A 14975-nucleotide genomic window follows, 5' to 3' on the forward strand; every position below is an offset into this window, starting at 1 on the left:
GGTTTTTGATAAAGAATGAGATAAAACACTTCCTGTGTGTTTGTATTTAATTTTGGTTCAGGTGCATTAAAATACTTTCAGTTTGGTATCTGACAAAATTAAGCTAGAGTGTTTTAGCTGTAGTTAGCTATAACAACCATGGAGCAGACAGACTTGTTGACCTTGCCTTATCCTTCTGCGTTGGCCTGTAATGACCGCTACTGTGAGTCCCTCACGCCGCTGTCATGATATTTACACAAGCTGCAACATCGATCAAACATCAGTCAGATTACTCTCTGGCCTCAGACAGCTGGTTATTTATTTCAGGACCACCTGAGCATGAGGTGACAAAATCCAAGAGTGTGTAGGTGTGTGTGTGTGTGTAGGTGTGTGTTCTACATACTTTTGTGTTTGAAAATTTTCCAAAATAGAGTGAGCTATATATAAATGGACAATGCATAATGTTTGTGCATGTATGTGGGGCCAGGACTGACCTCATTTCTTCAAATAGTTCAACAGGGCCTGTGTGAAAGGTTAAAGAGAAATACAAACCTTAGTATCTGAATCTAAAAGATTATATTTTAAAAGTAATTGGCTCCCTTTGTTACGCCATTAATTACCTGCGATTAATCACAGTTTTGGAAAGCTGATATCAATTTCACTGCCACACTGAGGCCAAAGAAACATCGTCCCAAGAAACAACTTAGAAATAAAGTCATTGACATCTGTAAGACTTAGAAAGGCTTACAAAGCCTTTCTCACAGTGAGACCTATTATCCACACATAGGCAAAACCTGGAACAGCGAACCTTCACAAAACTACTCCAAGGCTGTAGATGAACCCTCAGCAACATCAAAAGAACTGCAGGCCACATGTGTCTCAGCTAAGTTAGAGTTCATGATTTGACACTATGAAAGAGTCTGGGCAAAGACGGCAGCCTGGGAGAGTCCCAAAGGGAAGACCAGTGCTGACCAAGAAGAACACATAGGCCCATCTCACAAGAAAGAAACATCAGGATGACTCCCGAGACTTCTGGCAAAATATTCTGTGGACTGAATTTTTTAAGGTTTGAGTCCCGTTAGATTTGGGGCAAAACTAACCTCATAAAAAGAACATCGTAGCAACAATCAGACATGGTGGTGGTGGTGTGATGGCCTGGGGCTGATTTGTTGCTTCAGAACGACAGAACGACTTGATATAATTGATGGTAATGTAATGTAATTCATTGAACTCTCCACCAGAAAATCCTGAAGGACAAGGTCCGGCCATCAGCTTGTGCCTTGAAGCTTGAGCTGATGGGGTATTAATGAAATACCCCTCTTGATTGCACTCATCAGTGTGTTTGGCCAGATGGGATTTGTTAAAGGCTGTTTTTCTGGCGAGGGCAGCATGACCTTGAATTGGATAAGTGTAAGAGAATGATTAGCCCACCTGCTAATGTGAACTAATTACTTGATACCCAGCATAGCAGCTAGAGAGCTAACCCCAGCTTGCTTTGTCACTTTTTGGACGTGGAGTTTGTGTCGGAGTCTGGCGGGTTGGGCAGGCAGTTGTTTGGTGGCATTAGTGATTAGTGGACTCCATTTCTAAGCTAATGTTAGATCCAGTCTGTTCGGGCACTGGCAGTAAAGAAAAGGCTCCAAAACTGAAACAAATGTTACCTAACTCACATTTAACTCTTGTTTTAGCAACTGAGCTACATACAAAAGTCAGTGGTTCTTTTCCAGGTTTTAATTGTCTCATGTTGCTTTTATTTAGAAATGGAATCATCATTCAAAGTTAATCCAGAGGTTATAATGAAAACAGCAGCTGGGTGTGACAAGTGGAGCAACAGGTGGGAATTTCTATCATGCATGACAGGCAATTCTGCTGAAGCGGTCGGTGATTCTGGATACCTGCGCAGGTGTTGTCAGTTATTCTGGTTGATTAAGCCTTTTCAAACCAAGATGGCATCTTTCTGGTGGTTCGCTATTTGGAGTGACAGATTGCATCCTGAAGATTCTTTGGACAAGATTAGGTTTGATGGCTTAGGAAATTCTCACAGCAAGACACTCGACCACATACACCAACAGATGTCTTAAGCCTCAGGTGCCACAGATTCAAGGAAATTTGAATTTGTGCTAAGATAAACGGGTAAGAAAGGAAAGATCTTTAAAATTGTTCGACAGCATCTCTTCAGTCGGTTTATGTACAAGTGATTCTTTAGGGCCAATAACCAAAAGTGTCACAGTCCTCAGTCCTCACTTACTGACTTCACAAAGGTTTGTTTTTATTTTGCTGAAGCTTCAGGGGCGGGACCCATTCGGGGTCTCCGCCCCTGAAGCTTCACATCTGGGATAATCAACGCACGTGCAATGAGCCCACCCGTGGCCACTACTTGAACTATGCCATTAGTAAAGCCCCGGCTCCTTAGTAAAAGTATAACCTAAATATAACATTTACATTTACAATAATTGATTACACAGCAGTGGAGAGTAGACTTTATCACAGTAGATGTCTTTCTGAAAGCGCTGTAACTAAGTCTAAGAATATAATCCACCCACTGTTATCATCTTCAATGCCCTGTACCAACACATAGAGCAGCTATCTGAACACTGCTCCAACAGAGGTCGATCATCTTGTTAATAATTTCACCTCCTCACTGCACGTACGACTCTGGATACTGTGGCTCCTGTGAAAACTAAGGTCTCTAATCAGAAGTACCTGACTCCGTGGTATAATTCTCAAACACGTAGCCTAAAGCAGATGACTCGTAAGCTGGAGAGGAAATGGCGTGTCACAAATTTAGAGGATCATCATTTAGCCCGGAGAAATCATTAGAGGAAAAATTACTCATAATCATCTCACAGATGTAATATTATCTACAGCTACTTTTAGTACCATTGATGTTAAGTTAGAAATATCAATTGGAGAAAAAGAGCCTAAGTTCACTTCAATAATTACTTCCTCCAAACCATCAACGTGTCTTTTAGACCCCATTCCTACAAAACTGCTCAAAGAAGTCCTGCCATTAATTAATGATTGGCTTAGGAATTAATTAAAGATTTTCCCTGCGTAAGCAATCTGGTCTGACTGGAAATGACATCTGCAATCAGACTCAGGATTAAGTCAGGGTGAGACGAGCGTTGTAAAGGCTAAGTTGGCTCATTGCTCTATCAGTGTCATGAGGCGCAGACGTGCTCGCTGTGTTTAGAGTGTCTCGGATTACAACAGCTTTGAAACAGCGATCCCCTAATCTGTATTAAAAGAGGTCAGATTAACGTTTATTAACATATAACAAAAACTAGATCTCACATGCACATTGTCATGTTTGCTGCAGACACACCTACGACTTTGTGCCAAGACAAACACAAAGACAATGACCTGCATTTACCTGCAGAGCTGCTAAATAGCTGCCAGAGTTTACTCATAAAAATCTCTATTTTGATAGTGGATCTATACCAGCCCTGGGCTTTGCTATTGTTTTGCGTCACTCAAATTCAGCGGACTGCTGGATGTTGTTTCAGTATCTTCATTAGGTTTGATGCTTCGGGTCAAAACTGCAGCTGCAGGAAACTACGAATGCATTTGCTTTTATATTTACATCTCCATAGGAAACCAATCTTTCTTTATAATATATAACATATTTCCATAGGTTCAACCAGTCGCAAATTCACAGACTGTTGGAAGAAAAGATTGCTGAAAAGATTCCTTTTGGAATTGTACTTCAGAAGTACAGAAAACTTTGATAGAATACACAAAAAGTGAAATTATAGAACCTCAGCAGCAACAACCGTCTCCAGACAATCAATCCCTGCTTATGCTTGTGTTTGAAGCAGCTAAACTTTTTCAGCAGTGTCTCAGGTTAACCATTATTTTTTATTATTGGGTTTTTCAGTCATTCTCTTGTTGGTTCATCTTGTTACATCACCCAGCCACTCCTACACTTCAGGTCATGGACGTCTGCCTTTTGTTCTTGTAAAATAAGTGATCTAGAAGAACAAAGGGGAACCTGTAGGTTATTAATGTCGGTCAGGGTCTTCTAACCAATTACACTTGGCTGGACTTGCTGGCTTTGACTCTCTGACACTTGCCAAGCATTTTCAAATATCTCTCACTCATGCTGTGGCAACAGTGCAGGTCTCACAGGAAATGTGAGTATGTTGCTGCCTGGACCTGTGTTTGCCTGCAGTGAGGCAAGGTGAGAACAGACCGGCAGTTGCCTCTGTAAGATGAGCTGTACGGTCAAAAATACAACTAATCAGACCTTAAAGTCATACAAGGTGATCTGAGTCTCACGCACACTCACATTATTTTGGTATTTAGTTTAGTTTTCCAGTTGAATACAATTTAATGATTTAAAGTACAAGTTTTGTCTCATGCTACCAAAGAATATTGTTATACTTTACATTATCATGCTTTGCATGAACAAGGATATTATCCTTTTCCACCTCATGGTGTGATTTCTGCAGGACACCCACTCTCGGGGGAACAAATGAAAGAAATGATGAATTCAAGTAGCTCATAGTGAACTCTTTTGGTACACATCTGTGTTATTGCTGTTTATTATTGCGAGTTAAAGGTCAGCCCACATTTAAGAAGTGATAACAGAGCTTTCAAAAGGCTCTACAAACTGTCAGGCAGCTGTTAAACCTTGTTTTTAGCAGCAATCCTGTAAATCCGATTTATACTGAATACTTAATTCGTCCAGCCTTTGAGTGTTTGCTTCGCTGCTCCTATTAACTATTTATTTACATATAATGTGTCTGTTGGCATCCAACAATAAAAGTAATGGTTTTAAATTTTCTTTGAGCATTAATTATTTACCTGTGAGTGATGTATTCAAGAGTTTCTCTTAAACCAACACATGGCCCTTTGGTCCCATTTCTCTCCAAATATTTAAAAATTAAAAGCTTTTGTTGGAGTTTTTAAACTCTGCCACTTAAGTGCTTGAAAATGCTTGATGTTCCTGCAGAGTAATGAGCCTTCTGCCCCTGCAGCCGCTGCAGTTGTTTGGCGTTTGCTAGTTTGAGTTCGGTGCACGCTCGTACAGGTGCTCACGCATGCATGTGGCTAATCCCCAAGCAACAGTGCTGATGCTGATGAATTTGCTCAGGTGTTGAGTAATAACGGGATTCGTGTTGCTTATAAAGTGGAATTAAAATGTCAGATCCTGTGTCCTTCTGTAATATCTCTGTCATCTAAAGCCGTCAAAGGTCTTCGCTCCATTTGGGATCGAGTGGCCCGTTTGATGTGCCTGCACTGTCTCAGCAGGTCTTAGCACTAATGCGTGCTTCTATTTCTGTCATTGTCCAGTGACGTCACACTGCATTGTTCAAGAGCGCCAAGGTTTCACCAGCAGCCAACTGGCAACGCTATGAGCAGAATTCGCTGTCGCATTTCAGGTCTAGTTTATCTATTTGATGTGTCACCACTGCTTAGAAACCAGGTCTATTTTGACTGTAGGTAAACCAAAACCAGCTAACTAAACCAAAATGCAATGGATGGAAAACTAAGTATTCCCTGAACTGTTTCCACAGGAATTAAGTCATTTGCAAAACACTTTGAAAATTTCAGTAATCATGCCGGGAAAGTCAAACTAATTGTTTTTAATCGCCATATTATCTGGGGATGGAGCTCCTTGGTGCAGCCTGGGCTGATTATATCACTCACACATGCCACTCAAGCAAATACCAGACTGCAGCCAACAAGGCATCCAGTGACAACCAAAATCCAGATCAGAGGACCAGCGACCTGACCCAGCAACTGCGCCCTGAATACATGTGTAAAAATAAAACAAAAACAGTGATTTGCATTTTTATATCTATATTGTATAAAAAACACATCGGCTTTTAGCTGCACGGACTGATCGAAAGACTTCATGGTATGTGTTGTTTCAGAGCGTGAGCAGGTCTGATTAGAATCTTTATTAACGATTAAATGTACAGAAATGAGAAGCAACTGTTTAAAAGGAAAGTTCTTGCTGTGTAAGGACTACTGCTCCATTACTGATAACGATACATATACTGAAGCTTCACGGAGGGTTAGTGTGAGGGTAGCTGGGTTATAGAAGCTTATAAAAACCATCCAGGACACAGTGTTTAACATGGTCACTGCTAACATGCTGACATGGTCACTTAAAATCTATATTCCATCCATCCGTCGTGGATTAAATCTAACCAAACACAAGTTACTTTTCTTTCCCAGTTTCTGAGATCTGTTCCACTGAGTAATGAGGGTTTTCTTTAGACATGTGACCACAAATCACATGACTTGGACGTGTAACGATGATGGTGAGGATGCAGGGTCAAGTGAATAAGGCCGCAGTCACACAGGCCGAGAACTCGGGTTAATGATGACTGTCTGGCACCACCGGCTGTGAGGGAAAATGATATCGATGGCAGTCGCTGGGAAAATGAAGAATGTTAAAGCCCCAGTTACACAGGCCTACCAACATGGAAACCTATCCTCTCTCTGATTCCAACGTTGGACTCTTCAAGGACTAACCTGCTTTTGGAGCAGCATTCAGGGACGATTAGCTGACCTGCCTCACATTTGTTGATTTATTTCGCCGCGACAGCAATAAAAACCCAATTTATACAGTTTAGGTTGCATTTCTAATTCGAAACAAACTGAAGAAGTTGTTACGGTTAAGTAATAGGGGAAAAAAACCCTGACTCCATTTACACTTGACCATGTGACTGAACTTGAGTCTCAAAATGAAATAAACCAGGACTATTTTTATTCTGGGTCTCATGCAGGTATGCTGTACCTAAGCCTCTTAAACAGAGTCATACATAACCTCAAAACCTGTCAGCATCTTAAGAGAAGTCTGCGTCATGTGATGACTGCTGGCCATTAACTATGCCTGATAGCCTCTCCTGATCCCATTTTTGCCTGCGTGCCTTACGTGAAGACTAACAGTGCCAGCTGGCAGCTCGGGAATCACACCGGAGCCAAGCGTGTCATAAGCTCTCTCCTGTTTGCTGCTCTCTCTCGCTCTGTGGTCGGGAAAGTGTCTCAATCTCCCTGTTATCTTCAGATCTGATGGAATATGGAAATTTTGAAATTCTACTGAGATTTCTCCTTTTCTTCCTAAGGGAGAAAATTTACTGTCAGTAGCAGAGAAAAGAAAACAAGGAAACAAGAAAATGTGAGTCACGGTATTGACTGAAGTCATTTGCTGCCCTATGGGAATGTCCCCAAGAGGGTTGTCCCCCAGCCCAAATTGCTCTTTGGACTGAACAAGCTTCTCGGATGAGAGGTGAAATGTTTTCAAGAAACTTAAAGAAGTCCAGATGCAGACCAAAGTTTCTTTTAGTTTCTGTTCCAACTCTCAGTATCACTGTGAGTCCACTCAGTTCTAACAGCTCGATTCAGTTCAGCCTGATTCAGCTCACCCAATCCTTTCACCCACTGTACTGTAAAGTGGCTGGTTATGATATACTACAAGACGCTTCAGCAAGTTATCAACAAAACTCCAACAGAATGAACGGAATTAAAGTGCTGAACATGAAATCAACTGTCCACAGACTCACAAAGAAAAGCGTGCCAGTGAGGAGCACTTGTTTAATTCAGTCAAAGTTCCACCCAGTTGACCGCTGTGGGCCATACGTACCTTTGTGCACGAAGAGCCCAGGCACCGTGACACTGACTGACTCAAAGCTGGAGGAGGGTTGCAGAGCGGCTTGCAAAACATGTCAAAGTATTCTTTGACAAGAACCGTGAACCCCGAGTTGCATTTTTTGTGTTTGTGTGTGAATGTGTGTGTGAATGGGTGGATGACTGAATGTGTAAAGTGCTTTGGGGTCCTTAGGGACTAGTAAAGTGCTATACAAATGCAGGCCATTTACCATTTAAAAGTGAGCATAGGAAAAGATGTGCTCGTAGTAGAAGTGTTGCATAAATAACATTTAACTTCTCACAATTAATAGCCTTCATTTTCTTTCTTTAGACTATAACTGCAAACAACTCAAGGAGCCAAATTTGTCACCAAACTAATCAACACAACAATTATGTGACAACTTTGTCAGCGTTTTGGGGAAGTTATTTTTTCTCATGATCATTTAGCCTTCTAACACGATTGTCTTTACACTGGATAACACAAACCATTTGCTACAAATTCAGCTTCGCACACTTAGGTTGAATTCATATTAAACAACATATCTTTAATGATAAATGACCTGGGTAATCAAAATTAATTAACAGATGAAGATCAAAATGAGACAAGAGTTTGGAGCAGTAGTGTGGTATCATCTGAGTCACGTGTCAGGAACGCAGGCCGAGTCCAGCGTTGGTGAGATCATCAGCTGTGTGTTTGTAACGCCGCTCACTCCTCCTGCCAGAATCGTTTCCATCTCTTGCTCACGCTGGAAGCCACAACCAGCTGCTTCTGAACCGTGATTTGAATGAGCTCTGCACTGGTTAATGATCAGCACACCTGTGATGACTTAGCACTTTGTGTGTGCCTCACAAAGAGATTCAAGCCAGTAACTTCACTGCTGGCTTTCTTGTGTTTAAGCAGCCGTGACCACAAAATATTCACCTGAAGGAAAGTGGTAATACAGTCGACCCCTCCACCTCTTTCATAATGTGATTGAACCTAAATATGAGCTTGTACAGCTGCAGGCTCGCTGTGATATTATTAATTTAATCTTTATTTTCTATTATATCCCAGAGGCCTGAGCTTCAAATGAGGATTTCATCTCAACTTCAGGGTTAACTTTGGCTTTTCAGTGGTTTACTTCTAGACTGTGAACCTAATTTGCTCTGTAGGAGGTCATAGAGAGTAAAAATCACCAATGAGTTCTAATTAAAGCAGCATTGCTGTACTAGGAAGATCCCTCAGACTGATGAATACAGATAACATGAGGGTTTAATAGTGTCTCTGTGTTTCCCTGATCAGTAATAAATATTGATTCGTAGATGCAACTTTACTCCTCGATTAGATTTCTCCCTGTTGGCAGTAAAATATTTTATTGTTCCATAAGCTAAAACAGAGCAGCTATGTGTACTTGCTGACCTTAGATAAAATTTATTAAAATGTTGTTTATTAATTTACATAAACTAAGCCAGTGTTTGAATTCTGATTTTATACAGTCCTGATCAACCATGCAAAAAATCATATTTTGCATGGTTGGATCTTAACAAGGTTCCAAGTAGAGCTTCAACATGCAACAAGAAGAAATGTGAGTGAGACAAAACATTTTTTTGAGCATGAAATTTATTGAAAACAATGCTTAAACTGAAACAGGCGGTTTTACAGCTGATCCAAAGTTTAGGACCACACCTCCAAAAAACCCGTAAACTGCCCCGAAAACAGAAACAGTTCCAAACAAACTCAGTAATGAGAAGCTTCACTGCTATTATCGATCACTTCAACAATTCTTTGCAGCATGTTTGATGCAACATTTCTCCAAGTGGTGCAGACGGTCGCACGAAGTCTGGAACTGTTGTCCATGTTTGTAATCTTCCCTCGCCATCCATCCCCAAAGGTTCTCGACTGGATTTAGATCAGGGGGAGATGCAGGATGGTCGATGATGGTCCCTGTTTATGCAGTTCAACAACCCGACCGCGTTCAACAAGGGAACGTTAGTTTGGCTTTGCCGTCAGAACATCAGGACAGCGTGGCTACCTGACACAAAGTTACAATGAATCCACATGTTTGCACAGATTTGGCCTTTTAAAGGCACGTGGTCCTAAACTTTTGATCTGCCACTTGACTAAAGGTAACTGATACTAAAAGTAACTGAGCAGCAGCTGAGTTACCTTCAGTCTATTTTCTATATTTGACTTCTTCAGTCTTTTCTAATATCATGTTATGGCAATAACAGATAACGGACAGAAAACGTGGGTATATTGAACTGTCTTCACAGTGCAGGACCCAGAGCTGCAGCTCAGGCATGATCACTGCATGATCACTAGAGTCAAAACATGATGTGCTGCATCGAGACCACAAACGGAGCACGCCCAAAGAATCAAGCATTCGTTTCTCTCTTATCTTTTGAGTGAAAATATGAACAAAATATTCTTTGGTTTATGTGAATAAAAAAAAAGTCACATGTGCTCTTCACACTTTCAGGGATCTTTATAAATAAACCATGATAATAACTTTATTTAACCTCTTATGCAAAGCTGCTATTTGAACTGTTTTCATTGCTTTCTTTATAGCACTTTATTTGGGTTTTTCCATCTGTCACATTTACTTGGATGTTTCTATATAAAGAAATCTATTTTCTGATTATGCAACCCCGAGGCCGTGTCAATATTGACCTTCAGACAGACAAGGCTGTGATAAGTAGTGTCTGTTGTCTGTAGGCCCATGTGAAAGTGGCGTGGATGTCACTTTGAGTCTAAAGTCTCTCTGCAGGAGACTCAGACGTACACAGGCGGTGTAAAGGGGGGAGACCCCTCAGCCTCAGGAGGAATCCTGCCCTCTGACCTGAAGAACACAGGAAAACATGCATCGCTCTAATTGGAAACTCTGTGGCTTTTCTCTTGTGCTGTAACAATGTAGCTACAGGTGGATGAAGGCAAGAAGGCAGTCAGATCTTTAATTTTAGGCTTGTTCGGAAGAATCTGGAGAACTGAGGTGGATGGAGCATGTTCAAATAGGGTTTTTCCCCCTAATTTTGGTTCACTGTGGCCTCGGGAGCGAGCAGAGTTTATAAATTTTCACCTTCCTCCCAAATGATAACAAAAAACAAAACAAAACGTGAATACAGCCATTAGCCCGGGGTTTGGCTATTTCTGTGTTTGATAAAAATCTTTTTTGATGGGTCTAATCAAACTTTCAGATGGTAATGTTTAACCCACGGCTGAAAAATCGATAAAACTTTAAAAATAGCATCTCTGTCTAAATGTCTGAAAGTGAAAACAGCAACAACTGTGAGTACGAGGAACCAGAGATGCTTTTTGTGAGCCTTTCTCAACACTTCTCTGTCAGTGCGATTACACTGAAAGCTACAGTATAAACATGATTCTACACTTTGTAAAACTTTGTCATTTGATTCAGACATGAGAAACCAATGGTTAGGTTTAGCTACGGTGCTGCATGGCATTAACTAACAAACACTGGCATCTTTCAGATTCACTGTCATAAGAAAAACAATGTTATTATCTTTAGTTATTCCCAAGCTGCAACCAGCCATTTGTAGAGACCATTACAAAAAACTAAGCTAGTCTCTCGGGCTTTAGGCAGGGGAGGTCAGTCTGGGTGACCCAAAACAATTGTCTAAAACAGCAACATGTCAAAGCTCTCAGAGATGTCACAAATGCTGTTTTGGCCAATATTCCTGTTACTGATGACACAGTAAATAAAGTTTACGCTCAAACAAGGATTACCAGACTTGTGTCGACACAATCAGCTTACGGACATCACAATAACCGCACGCGTCACAGTGCTGTGATTTAAATCTTATATTGTTTGTTGTCACTCTTTTCTTTTCTCTCTTTGGCTTTGCCTCAGGCAAAAAGCCCCGAGCCAAAAATCACCCACTTGCAGGCCTCACCTCGGATAATTCAAGTTACTATAATCGACCTTGCAACTGTTGGTGCCTCAGGTTTGATGTGTGAGGTTCTTACCTTGCACTAATTATTGTGCCTGTGTCACAGCAATGTACCCACACAGTCTGAATGCAGCTTTTCTGTTAGCTGACATTAAGCTGCCATTAAAAAACAACAACAGCACCAAAGAACTTCAGAACCACTTGGAAACATCACTACAGATTTGTCCATCTTTTATACCCAGCCTGTTTCAGGCTTTGACATTGTGCTCTCTGATTGAAATTCTGGGTCAAAAGTACCAAACACTGTGAGACGGTGCCTTGCAACAACACCTTTCCAATTTGCTTGTATTCTGTATTATATAAAAATATATTACAAAGGATCCCTGTGTTGGATTAAACAAGCCAAATATCGGTTTCAAGATTCCTCTCGGTGCGTTTGCTCTTACACGAATAACCCTGCTGTGGCGTGTAAAGGGAATCCCAGTCATGATAAGGAGGAGCCACAGGGGATATGCTGCACTCTGCAGTGAGTAGTCATCTCTAACACCAGCAGGGGTCCATCATGTTTCTCAAATAGCAGCTGAGGCAACAGGCAGAGGCATCTCAACCATGAGGCCCATGCAGGGCCACACGCCCCTATCAGCTGGCTGACAGCCAGGTCAAACTCAAGCTGATTGGCTGACTTAGATTTCCACTTACTTCCCATTGGTTGTTTCAGGAACCATATGACTGAATATGCTAATTATCTCTATGTGGCAGTTGAAATCCCTGAGAGCTGAGCAGCACAGGCACTGAAAGGGAGGAAGAGAGCGAGACAGTAGGAAGAAGAGGGGGAGTGACTGCAGCATGCACTCATAGGAAAAGCTGCTCTGCAAACTGCAAAAGTCAAACTGAGAACTTTTAAAAACCGACTTTTCTTTTTCTTGGAACCTTCTATTTTTATTCCATGAGTGCTACAAGGTAAGCCTAGCTGACAAACAACAAGGAAAACATAAATAGATGCGTCGCTTTTTTCACTGTGCATAAAGTTAAGCTATTTAGAAACTGGATGGATTTTACAACCATTTTTGGCGACATGCTAACAAGTTTTATCAAACTAGAGCTGAAAGCTGATAAGTTAAGCGATATTTGTTTGGATTAGGCATCATTCTAATGTCGCCTGTCTTCCTCTTTTCATCTCCCTGAAACTTTCTCTAACTCTCTGAACTTTTATCCTCTCCCTCATCACCTCTCCTTCCCCCTTTTCCCTCCGTCAGTGTGCTCAGATCTTTCAGTCCATCAGCGATGCCCGGCCCAGTAATGCCGATGGATGTGGCTATGCGGTTCTACATCAGCCATTCTCCGCCTCCTCTTCGAGGCTTCCTCAGCCACTACGAGGACCTGCAGAGGGCCAAGAACCGGGTGAACCGGTCCAGCACCCATAACCGCAAACAGCAGCTCTACAAACCTCTGCGACCCTGCCTCAGCAACCAGCAGAAAGATGACGGTAACTGCGTGGGCTGGAACAACAGCAAGGCCGGCAAGAAGCAAGTGGTGTTTGCAGACACAAAGGGCATGTCGCTCACCGTCATCCACGTCTTCTCCAAATTCGATGATGAGCCGTATCAAAGCAAGCACCTGGACGCAATCGCAGATGAGCTGCAGTTCGACATGACAGACCTTGAAACGGCTACAATGGATCTAAAGATCAGCTCGGTTCGCAGCCTGGCGTTAGACTTCAAGCAGCCCTCGGCCGACTACCTGGACTTCCGGAACCGCCTGATCCAGAACTCGGTCTGCTTGGAGAACTGCTCCCTGCAGGAGCGCTCGCTCACGGGCACCATCAAGGTCAGGAACATCGGGTTTGAGAAGACAGTTGTGGTGCGCGTCACTTACAACTCGTGGGTCAGCTTCACCGACATCGACTGCACCTTCATGAACAACGTGTACAGCTCCCAGGACAACGACACCTTCGCATTTGTCCTGGAGCTGCCCTGCTTCATCCCGCCGCATAATCGGGTGGAGTTCTGCATCTGCTTCAAAACCCAGGGTCAGACCTTCTGGGACAATAATGACGGCAAGAATTATGCGCTCAAGCACATCGGCTGGAACGGAGAGGACCTGAACACTCGGCCCTCCCTCGGTTCTGCTGAGCAGAAAAAGTCCCCAGAGCAGAAAAATGAGGGGGTCAAGTTAGTGGAGCTCGAGGTCGATCAGTTCGGCAGCCCACGCATGTCCAGCGGACTGTTTCCCGGCTGGCAGAGCTGGGGTCAGATCGATAACACAGTGCCTTATTGGTGAAACCTGCGGCATGTTTGCTGAACTGGCATTAAGCAGAAGAAGACAAACAGACATTGACAGGGCATTCAGTACGAATCCAGCTGTGGGTTGACTCGCAGCCAGAGACTAAACTGAAGCAGTAATGTTCTCAACTGACCTGGTTTTTGCTGTAACGATTGAGGACAATGATGAATGATTGATGAAATATGGGTGGAGAATGACGAATATTTCGGGTTTCCTGTTGTAAAATATTCATGTGCCTTCTCATTGTGCCTGCCCACTAAAATACAAATTATTTGTACAAGCCAAGATAAATGGGGAGCCCCCTTTGGAGGGCCTGACGGATTGGGTAACATAAGCACTGATTGAGATGTCCCTAATAATGTGATATCTGTAAATGGAGCTGATCAAGTCCTTCATATTGAAGGGGGAAATATGGGGAGCGCATGGCGCAATTATGCTTCTCTACTACAGAAAACACAGTTGATTCATTGCTAATGAAAAATGCACACTAAACGTTTGGACATTAAAAATGGCTAAACTGTAATATTTAAGTCATGCCGCCCTTTCTTTCCCTCCATGTAAATTGCACATATTTGTCTGCTAAAATGTTTGAGTGGTAATATGATGGAAGTGAGCTGCTATTGTGTCTCAAGAAAAGTCGCTGCATGTGAGTGGTTGCTTCAAACTGGGGAGAAGTTTGGAAACGTCTGTGGTTCTGGTATGTTAAGAAAGAAATGATGTAAGAGCGAATGTTTGCTTTTAGAAGTGCAATTCTTGAAGATGAGTGTACAGTATGTGTGGCTGGAATCAAGAATTTTCTGTTTTGAAACAGCTTATGTATTTTCTTCACTGAAGAAAGCTCTGTGCCCGGCCTTCTGTGTATCACTTGAAGGCGTGTGTTGCCGACGCGCACCACGTCGTTATGTATTTCCTTTTTGAAATAAATTTCTATATTTGTGCTAAAATGTTACGAGTCCAGACCTGTCTTTGAAACAAACGCTGGTAGCTTTTACACGTGTTGGGGAAAAAACATAATCCCAGTAGCTTCTCTCTGGTTTCGTTTACAGTCAGTCTTTCATGCAATTACACTGAAGACTCCTAAAAACAAGGTTTACATGCTAACAAGTATAAAATATAGTCTGCTTGTGAGCAGCATGCACCGCAGGAATTCAAACCCTCAACTCATCAAAATGATTAATGGGCTGGTTTTAAATATCTCATAAATATTATTAATAGTTTAATACTTT

At 42.1% G+C, this 14975-nt stretch overlaps 1 protein-coding gene across 1 annotated transcript; it reads left to right on the forward strand.

Annotated features, from left to right (window-relative positions):
* The first annotated feature begins 12239 nt into the window (after nt 1-12239).
* ppp1r3ca (protein phosphatase 1, regulatory subunit 3Ca) lies at nt 12240-14695 on the forward strand. The gene is made up of 2 exons (XM_040034015.1): nt 12240-12426; nt 12723-14695. Exons 1-2 carry the CDS (start codon nt 12413-12415, stop codon nt 13744-13746), a joined length of 1038 nt encoding a protein of 345 aa, XP_039889949.1. The 5' UTR covers nt 12240-12412; the 3' UTR covers nt 13747-14695.
* The last annotated feature ends 280 nt before the right edge of the window (nt 14696-14975 follow it).

The sequence above is a fragment of the Simochromis diagramma genome, unplaced genomic scaffold (genome assembly GCF_900408965.1).
Source record: "Simochromis diagramma unplaced genomic scaffold, fSimDia1.1 OVJJ01000176.1, whole genome shotgun sequence".
Taxonomy (NCBI): Eukaryota; Metazoa; Chordata; class Actinopteri; order Cichliformes; family Cichlidae; genus Simochromis; species Simochromis diagramma.